The 17,672-nt window shown below is 43.5% G+C and overlaps 1 protein-coding gene and 1 non-coding gene across 3 annotated transcripts in view; one reads left to right on the top strand and one right to left on the bottom strand.

The window, feature by feature from the left end:
* ATP10D (ATPase phospholipid transporting 10D (putative)) overlaps positions 1 to 14,439 on the top strand; it is a 48,038-nt gene extending 33,599 nt beyond the window's left edge. For both annotated transcript variants that reach the window (XM_061992433.1, XM_061992434.1), the window contains 9 exons: positions 2,326 to 2,510; positions 4,012 to 4,321; positions 4,966 to 5,042; positions 6,365 to 6,490; positions 6,967 to 7,167; positions 9,749 to 9,829; positions 10,082 to 10,186; positions 11,586 to 11,767; positions 12,725 to 14,439. In XM_061992433.1, the coding sequence (XP_061848417.1) occupies positions 2,326 to 2,510; positions 4,012 to 4,321; positions 4,966 to 5,042; positions 6,365 to 6,490; positions 6,967 to 7,167; positions 9,749 to 9,829; positions 10,082 to 10,186; positions 11,586 to 11,767; positions 12,725 to 13,085 (1,628 nt within the window). In that variant the 3' untranslated portion in view covers positions 13,086 to 14,439. The remainder of the gene's footprint in view (positions 1 to 2,325; positions 2,511 to 4,011; positions 4,322 to 4,965; positions 5,043 to 6,364; positions 6,491 to 6,966; positions 7,168 to 9,748; positions 9,830 to 10,081; positions 10,187 to 11,585; positions 11,768 to 12,724) is intronic.
* A 1,816-nt stretch (positions 14,440 to 16,255) lies between these two features.
* On the bottom strand, positions 16,256 to 16,327 carry TRNAE-CUC (transfer RNA glutamic acid (anticodon CUC)). The gene has a single exon. It is a non-coding gene; the product is annotated as a tRNA-Glu (tRNA).
* Between the last annotated feature and the right edge of the window lie 1,345 nt (positions 16,328 to 17,672).

Raw genomic sequence — 17,672 nt, 5'->3', positions numbered from 1 at the left:
CTATGTCCTCCTGTAGTAACACAGAGATAAGAAGTGAGGCGCGATTCTGCAGGAGTCATTCTTCGGATGATCATTCAGCTGTGCAGAAATGGGGAGGCCGAAAGAAAAAATGTTTGATGTAGATGTGTAAAAGGTCAAGTGCAGACAGTGTGGGAGAGAACAGCTCTAGAGGGCAACCCAGCAAATAATGTTTGGAAAACAAAGTGCAAAGATCTGACTGTGGTGCTAAAGGCAGCTCATGCTCAAAGCTGAAGAGAAGCAGATCCTATTGTATGGAAGGGCATTACTTCCCTCATTTTGTGCCACATCTGCTCAGGGCAAATGCCATAAACCTTGATATTAAAAAGAATTCTGGGATTACTTCCTTCAGTTTCTGGAGAGAAGCCAGAGCAGTGGTGTTTTAAGGGATGATGTGCTTTACAGGTTCCGTTTTGCACTAGAGTCAGCAGAGGAAAGTTTAGCTGCTGTGGAGACCTGGTGTCCTGCAGGTCAAGGTATTTTTGACTCGTGTTTCTGGCAGTGAGAATAAGAAGGGTAAATGACTTCAATACTGCCAAGGTGCTTGCTTTCAGTAACTCTACTAGCTTAGTTACCACCGCCTGGGGCATTTGGACATTGTGATCTGCAGAGCAGAACTACTTTCAGCACTTCTCATTCTGCTTCTCTGAGCCTTCCTTTGCTTTCTTAATAAACATTACCTGATGTAGCTGCAGCTGTAACTCTGACTGTCCTTTTAGGGCTGAGAAATTAAGCCTTTGTCCTCATCACCTAGGACGGCATTGGTTTATAGTCTACTGCATAGGCAGGTATGAAATCCACATGGCTATGTGTAAAGCCTCAGGCCTTTATTTGAATGGAAATCTGTTTCTGGAAGGAACAGTCCTCGTCTGTAATACTTAACAAAGCACAGATCTGGATCTCAGCAGTATAAATATTGAAACTGGCTTCTATTGGATTACAAAGTGATCAAGTAGCTCAGAAGGAGTGTTCAGTAAATAGCATGTCCAAGTTGAAACAACATTTTTCTCTCTTCTGTTGATGCCTGGCAGTGTCTCTCCAAGATGATTGTGTCAGATAACAGCATCTTCCTTCCTGCCTGTTTTGTTGACTTGCATCAAAATGTAGGCAGAGTGCAGAGCAGGTTTTTGTCTTCCCGGTGACCGGGGCCGTGAGCTCTGTGCCCTCTTCCCAACTACTTACTGAAGAAGTTACTGTAGCGTCAGAAATGTGCCTGACATTTTGGCTCTTACCCAGCCCCATCTGATAGTGCTTTATATACAAATTGCTGGCTAGAGTCCTACAATAGAAACATGGTAGGATGGGAAACCTTTAATTTTTTGTTTGATTTTTAGAATGAACCTAACTGCAACTGACTGAAGCTCCTTTCAGAGAAACTCTCTTAGCCTGAAAACCCCACAACCCAAACCATGTCTCCCAGCTATGATTTAGTACCATTTGTGTTGTTAAAAAAGCCATGAAAATGTCCTGTACTGTAGTAAATCACAGACACTGCAGCTTTTCAGAGATGGTTCTGCTTTATGTTGCAGCTCTGTTACCTCATTGTTACCAGAACAGGGGATTTTGTAAGCTGGTTTTAGGCACATAGGTCTACCTGCTGCACACACTGGAAAAGAGGATATCTCAGTTAAAGTTTCTGTTGTTTTTTCATTGAAAGTCTTTGTGTAACCTCTCAGGGGGATGTGTTAGAGCAGATGTTTCCTCCGTCTGGGGGAGTATGTCAAGGTTGGTAGTGTTGGCAGGAGGAAGGACAAACCAAAGAGTAGTGCAGTGAATTGAAATGACCTGGGACGGGAGGCATTGAAATGATGAGTGATTGAGAAATGTGGTGATGAATGGCAGATCTTTGTAGAAGTGGGGGATTTGGGTGTGGAAAAAGAGAGGGCTTTGAACAAGAGATACAGAGAATTCAGCCTGGAGCAGACTTGAGAATAAGAAAAATAAGTGGGCCTTTGAGTTAGGAAGGATCAAAGTGATTCATGAAAGGAGGTTTGGGTTATTCTGAGGTAGGAAGGGGTGGGAATAATAGAGTATATTTGTCATGAGAAACCTGAGAGCCTGCATCCCACAGCCACTGGGGGATGAAACAGTTGTGAGAATGAGAAGTGTTTGTTGACTTGTGAAGAATTGGGCGGCCTTTGAGTTTGTAATGAGATTACGTATCAGCAATCTCACACGTCCCAGTAGAGTGTTCATTTTGGGACGTGGATACACACAGAGGACTGATTTGCCCTCACACTCCTTCACTGCAGCGTTTTGCTTTTGGAAATAGAGCAGCACTAATCCTTCTGGTTGTCTTAAATGAAGGTGCCACTGGCATTGAAGATCGCCTACAAGAGGGTGTTCCAGACACAATACAGGCGTTACGGAAGGCAGGAATAAAAATATGGATGCTGACAGGTGACAAGAGAGAGACGGCTGTCAACATTGCCTATGCTTGTAAACTGCTAGAACCAGATGACAGAATCTTCACTCTCACATCACAGAGTAGGGTGAGTGGAAAATTATACTTTTCTTCACATTTTGGTTTTTCTCTGCTGAAAAGTTCACTCAGGCTGTATCACAGAGCAGTATGGAAAAACAAAGTGTTCTCTGCTTTCCCTACCAACCAGAGACAGCACAATGTCCTGGAAGGTGAAGATACTGGAAAACTGATGGTTTGCTTTCTTTTGGGGAAAATATTAAATCCTTTGTATGTATGCAACATCTTTTTCTTTGTATTCCGTTTCTAAATGATGATTGATTATTTTAATTGAATAGACTGCATAATTTCTCTTTGTGGTAGCTGAGAGAGTTGACATGCTTTGCCTGTTACTAGGGATTTCAACGACTGTGAGTTACAGCATATTAACAATGTAAGAATTATTGTGTTGCAAATTCTATTGAATTAAGTTTTGTGCTACTTTATGTAATACATTCCCTTGGCCCTGTTTGTCTTTCCTAAGTGAACAAAGAATTGTCTCATTAAAGTATTAAAGAAAACTAATCTGCCAGCAAAAAAAAAGACACCTTATACACTGCCACTCAGTAACTAAGTCATGTGATAAAAGAGTGGTTAAAAATGCTGCTGGTTTGAGTGGTGAGTTTAGTCCTCTGGTGGATGCATATAACCACCTGGTTTTCAAATCTTGATTTTTAGCATTTTTGGGTTTCTTAAGAGAGAAATTACTAACTGTAACTGGTAAAGCCAGCACGTGAAATGTCTCTTCTGAGAGCAGAGACATGAAATCTGAGACTTCTCTAAAGAACTGAAGGATTTTTATCAAAGACTTTTCATCTACCTTGTTTTCTCTGCTTATATGTTACTTTAGAAATTCAATTTGTATCTCCCAGAAAAGAATGTATGTTGGGTGGTAACTGGAGGCAGGGGGGGATGGGGGGAAGTGAAAAAGGACTTTTAGTGCAGTTGTGTTTGAGGAAAGCTTGGGGTTTGATTTTTGCCACCACTTCCTTAGTCCTTTTCTCCTGCTGGGGAACAATTGTCTTACTTAACGGTGGGAACTAATCACCTTTTGCAGAAGTGCTTATCCTCCCTCTAAATGGACTTTGAAATAAGAAATAAAGTAAAATAATGAGAAGATTCTAAAATATGTATTTTCTTCTATATAGCACACACACTGCATATATTGATACCAAGAACCTTTTGGACATCTAATATTTGTTCTGACAAGGCCCATTCTTCAGTAATTGGTTGCAGCTCACGTGTAATCTATCTTAATGGTAGAGTTTTTTTTTCTGCTAGCCTATGAACATTTTCTGATTTGCTTCAGTGTTTTTCCCTTCTCCTAGTAGCCCTTTTATTAACAACAGACTACATCCTTTGTGACTTTAAAGGGTTATTCAGCCTCATGTCTGAGCCTTTCTGGTTTCAAATGAAATGCTACACAAGGGCAACATTTCACCTCTTCTTCATTTTATATTTTATAAATTGAAAAAGGAGACAGAACACACACAGAGTATTCAATAAGTTGCCTTTTTCTTGTCTTTAATTAGGATGCCTGTGGCTTGGTGATGAGGAAAATTTTAGAAGGCATCCAGAAGAATACTTCTGCCAGAAAAAAACCCAGTCAGAAAATTAGGAATGTCTCTGCAAATCCCTCCACCCAAGCTCCAGGGTTCAGTGCAGGCCTGGTTATTGATGGGAGGACTTTAGAACTTGTCCTTCATGACAGCCTACAGAATATTTTCTTGGAACTCACAGAAAAATGCCGGGCTGTAGTGTGCTGCCAGGCCACGCCACTGCAAAAGAGTGTCCTGGTCAGACTGGTGCGAAATAAGCTGAAGGCAATGACGTTAGCTGTAGGTGAGTCCTGTGATCTTCTTTTCTCTAAAATGAAGTAGAAGCCAGTTTCTTCTCTCCTATATTTTTGTTAACATCTGTCACAAAAATTACTTTACAAGGAAGATAATCCTTTGAGCCATAGTTATCTCTGGCATAAGATGATGTTAGTCTTCTGAACTAGCAAAGTTAGTCCATAAACTTGTTTATGTTAATCTAAAGCAACAAGGAACAGCAGCAGCCATGCCCAGTGCTATGTAACATGTCCAGAGGAACAAGTAAGGGAAATTTGCATGCCATTCTTCATCATAACCCCTCAAAACAGGAAGGGAGAGGAAAGATGACTGTGATTTAAAACACTCCCATTTTCTGTTCCAGCATCCTAGCTAAATTCTGACAAAAAGAACAGCTAATAGCCATTTGGAGAATGTAGTTCAGTTCAGTCTGGCCCTTGCTCACCAATCCTGCTTTCTGCAGGATTTGCCACAGGCTGCACTCTTGGCCATGAAAATGTTTTCTTTGAACTCTAGGGTATTGTTGTATATTTGTCTTTTCCCGTCACCTCCATGGAAATGTAATAGCCAGCAAAGCTGCCTCCAGGCTGCATTCCAAATGGGAGAGCTTGGCTTTGATTCTTCTGCTTTTTGTTGGGTTTTTTTTTCCTGTAGGTGATGGTGCCAATGATGTCAGTATGATCCAGGTGGCTGACACTGGTGTGGGAATATCCGGCCAAGAAGGCATGCAGGTAGTGTGTACAAATGCAAATGACATCAGAGTTTACGCTGGAGGGCCAGTGGCTCCAGTCTGTTACCATACACAGGCAAGAGCCTGCAGCCTGAGCTCACACCCAGGCCGCAGCATTCCTTCGGAGAACTCAAAAACTGAGTGCTGTAGGGGTTCAGACCCCAAAAACTAGACCTTGCTGCCTGTCACCAAGCTTCCTATTACTCATGTCCTGCCAGGAAATTTGCAGCCTAGGCATCAGTGATTCCTGTGCAGTTGTGTGGTAATAATATAAGACAGCTGTATTTCTGCCTAGATCTCACTAGGGTTAGAAAAGACCTTTAAGGTCATCCATTCCAACCACTAACCTAACACTACCAAGCCCATCACTAAAGTAAACCACCTCCCTTAACACTTCATCTGTGTGTCTTTTAAATATCTCCAGGGATGGTAACTCTACCACCTCCCTGGGCAGCCCTTTTCAATGCTTAACAACCCTCTCATTGAAAAAGTTCTTCCTAATGTCCAATCTAAACCTCTTCTGGTGCAATTTGAACGCATTTCCTCGTGTCCGATCGTTCATTACTGGAGAGAAGAGATCAACCCCCACCTTGCTACAACCTCCTTTCAGGTAGTTGTAGAGAGTGATCATGTCTCCCCTCAGTCTCATCTTGTCCAGGCTAAACATCCCCAGCTCCCTCAGCTGCTGTGCATAAACCTTGTGCTCCAGACCCTTCACCAGCTTCATTGCCCCTCTCCAGCACACTCCAGCACCTCAATGTTCTTTTTATAGTGAGTGGCCCAGAACTGAACACAGTACTCAAGGTGCAGCCTCACCAGCACCGAGTACAGGGGCACAATCACTTCCTTGGCCCTGCTGATCACACTATTTCTGATACAGGCCATAATGCCATTCGCCTGCTGGGCCACCTGGGCATACTGCTGGCTCCTGTTCAGCTGACTCTCAACCAGTGCCCCCAGGTCCTTTTCTGCCAGACAGGTTTCCAAGCCTGTAGCGTTGCCTGGGGTTGCTGTGGCCCAAGTGCAGCACCCAGCACTTGGCCCTGTTGAACTTCATGCAACTGTCTTTGGCCCTTTGCTCCAGCCTGCCCAGGTCCCTCTGAAGAGCCTTCTTGCTCTTCCTCCTGCCTATGTTTTGTTGGACTGAGCCACGTGTGTTTAAAATGAGGGGCTCAGATCTGAGCGAGCGTAAGACTGTAAGCACTGTATATATAAAAAATAATACGAATTTCCAGCAGTAGGTAAGTTGCTCACCTGGCAGGATCTGAACCTTGTCTTTAACAGTTTAGGTATAACATATCCTTTCCTTCATGTGTATTGCAGGCTGTGATGGCAAGTGACTTTGCAATCTCTCAGTTTAGACACCTCAGGAAGCTGCTGCTTGTCCATGGTCACTGGTGTTATACCAGACTCACCAACATGGTGCTTTACTTCTTCTACAAGAATGTGGTATGTGGCCATCCCATCCCAGGGAAATCACAGTTTGTGTAATTGAGAGCACTAAAGGGTTTAGTAGTCCTTTATTGCCTTTTTTAGTTTCTATTCTGAATAGGTTCAAAACCACACAAAAAGCATATGTCAGACAGTTTGGTTTTCCATTTATGTCTGCAGAGACGAGGAACTATTACTCCTTGGACTGAATTTCCCACTCAAAGTCATTGTCTGATGTGAACAAACAGTGGGTAACAGGCATTACTAATGTGGTGGTACCATGGCTATTTACTCAAGTCCTGTCCACTTTTGAAATGTGAAGCTGTGTGCTAGTCAAATACAATGTCAAAATGTGGGAGTGGCATGAACTCCACAGCATTTACACTAATTTGCCACAGGCTTTTGTAACCAAACCTAAGATCTGCCTGTTTTCCTCCTGGCTTTTAAAACACTTGCCTACAGAGCATTTTATCATGTCATCTTTGACTTTTCAGGCCTATGTGAACCTCCTGTTCTGGTACCAGTTCTTCTGTGGGTTTTCAGGCACATCAATGACTGACTATTGGATCTTGATTCTTTTCAATGTCCTTTTTACATCGGTGCCCCCCATCATTTATGGTGTCTTGGACAAAGATGTGTCTGCGGAGATACTCATGCAGCTCCCACAACTGTACATGAGGAGACAGAAGTCTGTGGTAGGTTGAAGAGTGCTTGGCCTGATGTGAATTGAAACAGTCAAGTCATTTCTGTCTTTCTTTCTTTCATGGTTCAAGTCAGGCAAACATGAAATTTAAAACCTCTTTCTCTGCTAGAAAAACATCTGGGACTGCGCACAAATGTGTGACACAAATAAAGGCTATTTCTTCTGAAGTTTTTCGTGTGCTGCTTTCATCCATACTGCCAATCTTATCAGATATTTGGATGATAAGAGAAATGAAGTACTTTAGGTGAAGCAGTGTATTAGACAAACATCATTACCAGCATGTTCACTTTATTCATTGCCTCGGCTGTCAACGTGCCTCCCCAAAATGTGTTTCTTTTGGGCATCAGGGCTTACTTTAAAAGGGCACTAGATACTGCTTTTTCACTGTCATGTAAGGGTCTCAACTGCCAAAGTAATGCAAAATGGATAAGAACCAGAGCAGATTCTTTTCAAATAATTCTCAAGAAACTTCTGTCTTTCAGGGTTCTTCTCCTATGGATATCTTCTGGAATTTACTGGTGGCACTTTTCTCCCATCTGAAAACACTGTGTATCTTACCTGCTCTATAAGTAAATTCCATCCAAACAGAAAACCACACAGCGGGGGAGAGTTTCTAAATCAAAATTATATAAATGCAACCTTTCTTATTTAACACTTTTAATTAAAACAGTGTTATAACAGTTGAAGACAGTAACACACTGAGGCTGAGACAGAATAGATACTAGTAGCCCAGAGAGAAGATACACTGAACATACGAGCCTCTTAAAGTAACAGTTTTCTTTATGATCATAGCCTTGCAGTAATAGGCTTGACATTAGGAAGCATTTCTGTACTGAGAGAGAAGTCAAACACTGGAACAGGCATCCTAGAGAGGTGGTTGATACCTCAAACCTGTCAGTGTTTAAGAGGCATTTGGACGATACCTTTAGTAATAGGCTTTAATTTTTGGTTAGCCCTGAAGTGCTCAGACAGTTGGACTAGATGATTGTCATAAGTCTTGTCCAACTGAAATATTCTGTTCTGTTCTAAACAAATAATATTTTAAAAAATGAGCAATAAGATGTTTACTGATTGTGTAGTAATAGAATCACAGAATGGTAGGGATTGGAAGGGACCTTTAGAGATCATCTAGCCCAACCCCTCTGCAGACGCAGGTCCATCAAGATCAGGTCACACAGGAACGCATTCAGGCAGGTCTTGGAGACCTCCAAGGAAGGAGACTCCACAACCCCTCTGGGCAGCCTGTGCCAGGGCTCCATCACCCTCACGACGAAATAGTTTTTCCTTATGTTTAAATGGAACTTTTTGTGCTCCAGCGTCATCCCATTACCCCTTGTCCTGTTGCTAGATAACATAGAAAAAAGGGATGCCCCAACCTCCTGAAACCCACCATTTACATATTTGTAAATATTAATGAGAGTCCCATCTGTATAAGCTAGCAGAAATCTAGATCTGGTTTAGAAGGGAGAGTTTGCTTTGTCTGTAGGTTTGTGGACTTTTACATTTATTTTTGCATACCCTTAAATATCTTATGTTACTTGGTTTATGATATCTTTGCAAAGTTTAGTACTATCTTGGTACTGACCCGAGCCTCTGTAGACTGGTGGGAGCAAGTCTGTGCTTTGTCAATCACAGAGATGTGGCTAAGTGAAGGTTACAGGGCCTCAGGATCTGGCCCTTTATTTTGATCACCAGGATAGTACAAACTATAAGAATGGACAGTCACTTGGATTCATCTTCAGTAAAAAAGCACTTCCCTAACAGGCAAATAAGACCAATTTCCCACACCACCTCCAGAGATCAGTTCAGTTCTTGAAAGAGCTAATTGTAGAGGAAGTCCTGGGTGAGTAGACTGCTCACCTACGCATCTCAATTCAGTGCCTGAAGGAATGGGATATGTCTGAGGCGGGGCACATGCAACTTTGGTTTCGTAAGCAGTTGAGCTGTCACAGCAGTTTGCTGCCACTGAGTGAGGAAGGCTTGTTCCTTCTGTCTTCTTTTCTTCCCATTCCCTGTTTTCACCCACATAGTTAAACTGCCTTCCTTGTGCCAGGTCGATTGTCCGTCAGATCCCTTCCAGGAGCTGATTTAACTCTCCAAACAAGAAACCTGTTATTGCAGCAGAAAAGTTAACTGATTTCTCACATTGTTAGCTGAGAGGAGTCTGGCCTGCAGAGAAGAGTCAATGGGCATAAATTAAAGAGTTAAAAGCATATGTACCTAAAAAAGGAATGGAGATATAAGTGGTACTTGGCAGTCAGTGATGGTAAGCTGCTAGGGTAATGCATTCCCTCTCCCTTCCGTAGTACTCAGGTAAGGCTCTGGTGGGTGTGTTCTGGCAGAAACAGTAGTAAGGTCAGAGTTCCCAGGTCCGGCTGCTGATTTAAATGCTAACAGCTAGCCACATGTGTGAGTGAGCTCCTTATGCTTATTATCATAACTTCTTCTTCATTGGAAAGCTAACTGGAATTACTTCTGCAGATAATCTTTCCTCAAATCCCAATGAATGCTAATGAAAGATGCAGCAATTTGTTCTGTTTGTTTCAATGCCATTATCTTCTTTTTTCTTACAGGCTTACTTGCCTTCAGCTTTCTGGATGACCTTGCTGGATGCGTTTTACCAAAGTCTCGTTTGCTTTTTTGTGCCTTACTTTGTAAGTGCTGATTACAAAAGATGTTGGTACATTTTGACATACTAAAACCCTGGGCGAACTAGAGACCAAAGCCAAGTGTTTGGTTTTTACTTCCTCATATCTAAACACCTACTAACGGGATCATCACTGCAGCTGAGCTGAGCTGTGTGCATGCATTTGCGTGTGTGGTGTGGCAGCTGGTGACGCCACACTGTGTACTGGGGCTCTGTGAAGGAATGTGTTACGCTGACCAACTACTCTCTTCCTTTTCAGACTTACTGTGGCTCAGACATAGACATTTATTCTTTTGGAAACCCTATCAACACAGCAGCACTCTTTACAGTCCTATTTCACCTTCTTATTGAGTGCAAGTCTGTGGTGAGTACTTTTCTGTCCAAAAGGGCAGGTTGCTAAACAGAGTGTAGAGAGAGCTTCATTTATAAAACAGAGTAAGTATAAAAGGGAAAAAAACTAAATGTATTGTTTATATGACTCTGTGAGCTCTCATGATGCACCCATCATTGGAGCCAACAGAATTACTGAAATGACTGAAATTAACAACATTTGGCCTCAGAATTATTTGTAAATAGCAAAAGGATCCTGCCTCATTAGGGTGTGGTGGTTTGGGGATGTGAGTTTAGTTTTGCAAATGACAAAACCAACCAGGGATCAACTGAGCCTTCCTTAGTTCCCAAAGCTCCCGTCTCAAAGGCAACAGTGTAAACTGTTGGTTTTAAATGCTTGGAACTGATGATCTGCCCTGTGGCCAGGATAAACAATTCAGAGGTGTATTGTGGTTCCTGAAGTAAAGAACTGATACGCTACAGAAATGCTGCCACAGTTTTTAATGAAATCTGTGCAAGTGAAAGCATCTGCATTAGCTTGGATAAATTCACAGTCCTTACTAGGGTAATACCTGGCTATTTTGCATAACTTGAAGGAAAATGCAATAGTACATTTACAGTAGAAGGACAAGTCAATGGGGCTTATTTTTTGTCAATAATTTTTTTCAGAAATGTTTTTAGCACAGTTTCATAGTGGATGACATTCCAAGCTGGGAGTCGGTATTTTCCTTGTTCTTTTGGAAGATCAGCAGAATGTCCTTATCGAAGATATACGTGTAGCATGAGTATATCCATGCTCTGAATAGGAGAGCATTACCTAAATGGGATTTATTTGGCATTTTTGAATGGTGGCAAGCTGTCAGACCAGTGACAGTATTGTTTTCGTAGCAACTATTGTAGCCATTTAGGTACAAGGTTACAGGAAACTGTGATGTAGTACAGTCAGTGTAGTGTCTTGAGCAGGATATATAAGGGTAGTGTCATGTAGAGGCCTTGCCTCCATTTCACAGAATCTCAAGGGTTGGAAGGGAGTTTGAAAGATCATCTAGTCCAACCCCCCTGCCAGAGCAGGACCACCTATTTGCTTGAGAAGGTTTCCTCTGCTGCCGGTGGATGAGGTGGTCATCTAAAGCAAATGGCACAAAAAAAAATGTAGTTCACAAAGGAATCAAAAGGTTTATTTAATAGAATGAAAAACAATTAAATGTGTGGGTTATCTATGAACTATAGGAGGGAGACTCCATTCTTCCTGGAATGTTTTGATAAATTTAGGAATATGATCTGAGCAGATCTATCCTCTCTTATTTTAAGTAGCTGTCTTTAGAGGAAGATGGGTTTGTTCATGCATGCAGGAGTTGAATACACACATACAGGTGTTACAAGTCTTTTTCTTTACAGCTTAAATCTGGTTTATTTCCTTTTCTGAAATGCAGACTTGGATACATACAGTAGTTATAGTTGGCAGCATCCTGTTGTACTTTGTCTTCACTCTGGCTTTTGGAGCAACCTGCAAAACCCACAACCCACCATCCTACTGGATCATGGAAAAGCAGATAACAGACCCAGTATTTTACCTAGTTTGCCTCCTGACTACTTGTGTTGCTCTGCTACCCAGGTGCGTTTCTGTTTTATAATTGCAGATACCTGTTGTTAATAAAATCAGTTTTCCTTGAGTCAGTGAGGCTGCAGATCTCTCTCTCTGGAGGAATTGCTTCCCCCACCACCACCAACGTAGAGAATATTTCATAATTCTACCAGAGTAAGCCACATGAGGACAGCTCTTTAGTCACATGTTCTCAAAGTAAATTTCCATAAATAAAAAATTCATGTTGTGGTTTATATTACTGATATTATATTCAGTATTGTCTTTGAAAGGAAAAACTAGTGATCTCTGTAACCAGAGTTTATATACAAAGCAGCTACATTTGTGATCCAAATTGGACATTTGCTGTGCATGGAAATACTGTGCTTAGTCTGTGTTTGTTTGTGAAACCATTTTCTGTTTGAAATTTATGTCATGAATACGTGTAAGAATTTTAGCATGACTCCCTGCCAGCTCTTCCCAGCTTTCCAGGCCCGTAGTAGTGCTATATGATCAGTGCAAAACAGCAGCGATAACCAGCTTCACAGTTGGAAGCATGACTTTTTCTAGGCCTGATTTTTATGCAGTGGCTGTTAACTCCTTTTATCTGCACTGAGTTGTCAAGGAAGCTTGAAGCCACACACGGACTTTGATGCCTTTTTCACAGGCCTGACAACATATGCAGAAAGCTCCCCTTTCAGTGTGTACATTGCTGCACTAACTAGTCAGTAGGAGAGCCATGTTGAGGACAGAAAGCAGAAGTGCCTGAAATCAGTATCTTTCGTTGAAAATGACAGTTTTACAGCACACTGTTGTGCAGCTGCTGGCCCTACTGTTTCTGTTCACTAAACAGCACCTGCAAAAAAACTGCTCCAGAGGCTGCTGCAGCCTTAGGGTTACTTGGACAGTGTTTGGTTTTCTTTAGTGTTACTGGAAACAGTTTTGAACCTGCTTCTAAACAGCTTATTTGAAACTTTGTATATTTTGTAGATATTTGCTGAGAGTTCTCCAAGGAACGTTGTTTCCATCTCTGGTGTTGAGAGCCAAGCACCTAGACAGACTGAGCCCCGAGGAGCAAAGGGCAGCACTTAAGAGGTGCAAAGATGACTGCATTGGGAACTGTAGAGTGGAGTTCCAGACTACTTCTGCGTCTTCCAGCTCAGCCACAGGTGCTATATCAGAGGAAGAAATCATTGCCAGTGTTTTGCCAACATCAGGAGCACCTTTTCAGGCATGTTCAAGAGATGGGTTAGGGGAGGCCACCTCCTTCCTACCAGACATTCAGGATGAGTCTGGGAATACAAATGACTTGAACTCTGAAAAGACTCTATTTCTGAATTCGTTAAACTAATTCAGACACATTTGTTGTCAATAACTCCTGTGCCAAAGTCTCTGTGTGTGCTTCTGAAGAGGGAAGTGGTGCTGCTTCTCAAGCACATAAGGCAGATTTGAATTCTGTTTTGTGGGAAGGAGGCTTTAATGTGTCGTACAAAGTTGGAATGGTAACTGTTAAAACCCAAGAGTAATAACTGCTGATTTATGCTGCACTGCAGTTTTGTTATCTTCAGCCAAAGTAGACGATGCATACATTTCCTTTAAAAGCTTTTTGGTTTATAAAGCTTTTTAATAATTTATTAAGAGCTTTATGATCTCAATGGCAGGGTTAGCTTTTAAATTTTTTCACAGTAGACTTTGCATACTGCTTACTTCTTGTATGCAGCATCACATAGTACCTCATGGTGTCACAGACAGGACATGGCATGAACGCAGAATTGCAGGGTCCAGATCAGCAGAGCCAAGCCGCTGTCTTGCACCGCGTCCTGAAATCCTGGCTTGCCTGGGCTTCATCACTTGCTGAAGCATGAAGCAAGCAGAAGGGCTGGGGTGCAGTGTCACTGGTTGGCCTGTCGCGAGACTTCCCAGTGTGTGTACACAGCAAATGTTTCAGCCACTGTGGGCCAGTTTGTGCACCACACTGTTGCTCAGGCCCACTTGGTATTGGCCAAAAGCTGTTTTAACCATCAGCAGGGCAACCCAGAAGAGACACGTGTGCCACGTGTTCCCTCACCTTCCCCTTCCACTAAAAGAGCAAATCCCAGCGCAGTCTTTTGTTCTCCGTGGTAGTTCATCCCTGCCGTCTGGCTCCATGTGCTGTTTCGTGTCATTTGCAGCTGACTGGACTTCCTTTCCTCCTCACCCAACCCAGATGTTGGATGCCTGACTTTTCTTTAAACTACCTCATGCCTGTGCTGCAAACTGTCTGCCTGCCAGTGGCAGTGGGCACCTCCAGTCTGTCTTCAGGTCTTCTCTTATAAACAGCAGCTTCTAGTTGACAACAGCACTCTTATTCACTCTCAGGTGTTTTTACATTCCTACAGACTTCTATAATGAATAGCTTAAGTATCTCTAAAGCTACTGGAAAGAAGGTATAACCCCATTATGTGTCCCAGATTTGAGCTCTGTTGCTCATCTGTCTTGGAGATGACCCGCCTCTGCCATTTTCTCACTGCTGTACATGCTGCACAAAAGCTGACTGAGGTGCATGTGGCTACTTCTGGATTCAAGACTGTCTAAAATACTGTCTTCTTTTTACTTCCTTCCCCAAAAAGTTACATGGCCAGTCTGATGAGGAACTTAGGGAGTTGTTTGTATCCACTAGCACCTGTTGAAATAAACAGTTTCCTCAGACTGTAGCTGCTAATGAATTATTAGTGTTGAGCTGATTTTTTGGTTGTGTTTCTTTCTGAAACTTTCTGCTTTCAAATTGCCAACATTTGTGTGTTTATTTTTAGGCGTCATGTCTGGGGCATGGGCTCTACTTTTTAACTGAACCGTGAGCTTTCCACAGCTGTGATCAACGCTCCATATTCCCCATCTTTTAAGATCTCCAAAAGAATTTAAACAAACACTGAGGTCTGAGACAGCTGCTGCTATGCAGAGCAGATACTGAGGGCATGCTAAGTTCATTCTAATGCAAGTCACCACATGTTACCAAAAGTTGAGAACAATTCTGTTTTTGAAAGGTGGAATGTAATGATGACTGACTCCATCACTAATGCTGGTGACGAGAAAAAGACCCCTTTTGTTCAGCCTTTGTAGAAAAGAAAGAGTGGAAAGAGCCAGCGATGACAGCCATTTCTGCAAATACTTTTGTTTAATTTGATTCAACATATGGTAAACTATTTTTGTTATGTTCTAACCTAAGATTAGCAAGGACCTTTTGAGTGATGGCAGACATTCCAATGCTGATGTTGAGCGTGTTGGCTTGCAGTTCTGGTTTTCAGTTGGCTGGCTGTAGCATCCCTCTTGCTGCAGGGACAGCTCGCCAGAGGCAAGACTTCTCAGACACCTCAGCTCTCCCTGCCAGCTGCAGGAACTGCAAGATGTCCAAGGAGGAGGTGCAGGATAGCCATAAGGCTGTGCAGGGAGATGAGCTGGTGCAGGGGCTAAGTGGTATAGCAACAGGCTTAGGGAGAATGTGGGCTCGCTGCTGAACATATAGGGTGCCCTGGTGACAGAATATGCAGAGAAGGCTGAACTACTGAATGCCTTCTTTGCTTCAGTCTTTACAGCCAAGGCTGACACTCGGGAAGTTCAGTCCAGCAAGGATAACAGGATAGCCAGGACAGCAGAGGACTTGCCCTGGGTGGAAGAGGAAGAGGTTACAGACTTGTTGGCCAAGCTTAAGGCTCATAAGTCAATGGATCTTAATGAGATGCATCTGAGAGTGCTGAGGGAACTGGCTGATGTGATTGCTAAGCCTCTCTACATCATTTTTGAACAATCATGGAGGACAGGTGAGGTGCCTGAGGATGGAGAAAGACCAATGTCATTCCAGTCTTCAAAAAGGGCAAGAAGAATGACCCAGGAAACTACAGGCCGGTCAGCCTCACCTCCATCCCTGGGAAAGTGATGGAACAACTCATCCTGAATGTTATCACTGAACATATGAAGGATAAGATGGTTATCAAGGGGAGTCAACATGGCTTCACCAAGGGGAAATCCTGTTTGACTAACCTAATATCCTTCTATGAGTGCATAGCCGGCTGACGAGATGAGGGGAGAGCAGCGGATGTCACCTACCTTGGCTTCAGCAAGGCTTTTGACACTGTCTCCCACAACACCCTCATCAGAAAGCTCAGGCAGTGTGGCTTGGATGAGTGGACAGTGAGGTGGATCGAGAGCTGGCTGAATGACAGAGACCAGAGGGTGGTGATCAGTGGCACAGAATCGAGTTGGAGGCCTGTGGCCAGTGGAGATCCACAGGGATCGGTTCTGGGGCCAGTCTTATTCAATATCTTCCTCAACGACCTGGATGAGGGGACAGAGTGTACCCTCAGCAAGTTCACAGAATCACAAGAGCTGAAAGGGAACTCTCTAAAGATCATCTAGTTCAACCCTGCCAGAGCAGGACCACCTAGAGTAGGTCACACAGGAACTAGTCCAGGTGCGTTTTGAATGTCTCCAGAGAAGGAGGCTCAACAACACATCCAGGCAGTCTGTTCCAGTGCAAAATATATTTTCCCTGACCGGGAATCGAACCCGGGCCGCGGCGGTGAGAGCGCCGAATCCTAACCACTAGACCACCAGGGAGTAACAAACTTACTAGTGACACCAAACTGGGAGGACTGGCTGATTCCCCAGAAGGCTGTGCTGCCATTCAGGGGGATCTTGACTGGCTTCAGAGTTGGGCAGAGAGGAACCTCATGAGATTCAACAAGGACAAGTGCAGAGTCCTGCATCTGGGAAGGAACAACCCCATGCACCAGTACAGGCTGGGGGTCGAACTGCCAAAGAGCAGCTCTGCAGAGAGAGACCTGGGAGTTCTGATTGATAAGAAACTAACCATGAGCCAATAATGTGCCCTCGTGGCCAAGAAGACCAATGGCATCCTGGGATGCATCAAGAAGAGTGTGGCCAGCAGGTCAAGGGATATTCTTCTCCCCTTCTACTCTGCCCTGCTGAGGCCTCATCTGGAGTCCTGTGTCCAGTTCTGGGCTCCTCAGCTCAAGAGGGACAGAGAACTTCTGGAGAGAGGCCAGCACAGGGCCACCAAGATAATCAGGGGACTGGAGCATCTTTTTTATGAGGAAAGGCTGCAGGAACTGGGGCTGTTTAGAGGAGATTGCAGGGGCATCTTATTAATATTTACAAATATCTAAATGGTGGATGTCAGGAGGCTGGAACATCACTTTATCTCTTGTATCTAGTGACAGGACAAGGGGCAACGGGATGAAGCTGGAACACAAGAAGTTCCATTTAAACATAGAAACTATTTTACTGTGAGGGTGAGGGAGCCCTGGCACAGGCTGCCCAGGGAGGGTGTGGAGTTTCCTTCTCTGGAGGTCTTCAAGACCCACCTGGATGTGTTCCTGTGTTTCCTGATCTAGGTGGTCCAGCTTTGGCAAGGGGTTGAGCTAGATGATCTCTAAAGGTCCCTTTCAACGGCTACCATCCATGAGCTCACTTGCTCAGCTCCATGGCCCCAGAGCAGGCTCAGGTCTATCCTTACTGTTTGTAGCAGGTGTTCTGCTGTAAAGAATCCAAGGCAGCAGGCCAGGCCAGTGCTCTCCAACCCTCAAAGTCAAACACTGGATATGTTTCTATTGTCTCACCCGAGTGTTTCTTCTGCACCTTAAATCTCTGATCTCTCTTCACTTGTGGCTAGAGCGAATGGATTATTCACTTCCATGGTTCTACAAGTCTGTGACTATGACTGGGGTATGATGAGCTCTCATGGAGCAGCTCTTGGACTTGCAGTGACCTGAGGGAATGCGGGGCTCAGCTTGCTCCCGTTCCCTCCACTGTGAAGAGGAGTTTGGGGGAGAACAGGCCTATGACTTGCCCTCCTCTTGCCTCTGCTATAGGAGCAGAACATACCAGAGGATTAGGCAGGCAGGAATGTGTATGTGTATCAAACCAAAGCTGTAAGCATTTG

The sequence above is a fragment of the Colius striatus genome, chromosome 3 (genome assembly GCF_028858725.1).
Source record: "Colius striatus isolate bColStr4 chromosome 3, bColStr4.1.hap1, whole genome shotgun sequence".
In the NCBI taxonomy this organism is placed as follows: Eukaryota; Metazoa; Chordata; class Aves; order Coliiformes; family Coliidae; genus Colius; species Colius striatus.
The sequence above is the reverse complement of the archived record's forward strand: the minus strand, read 5'-3'. Positions and strand labels throughout refer to the sequence as shown.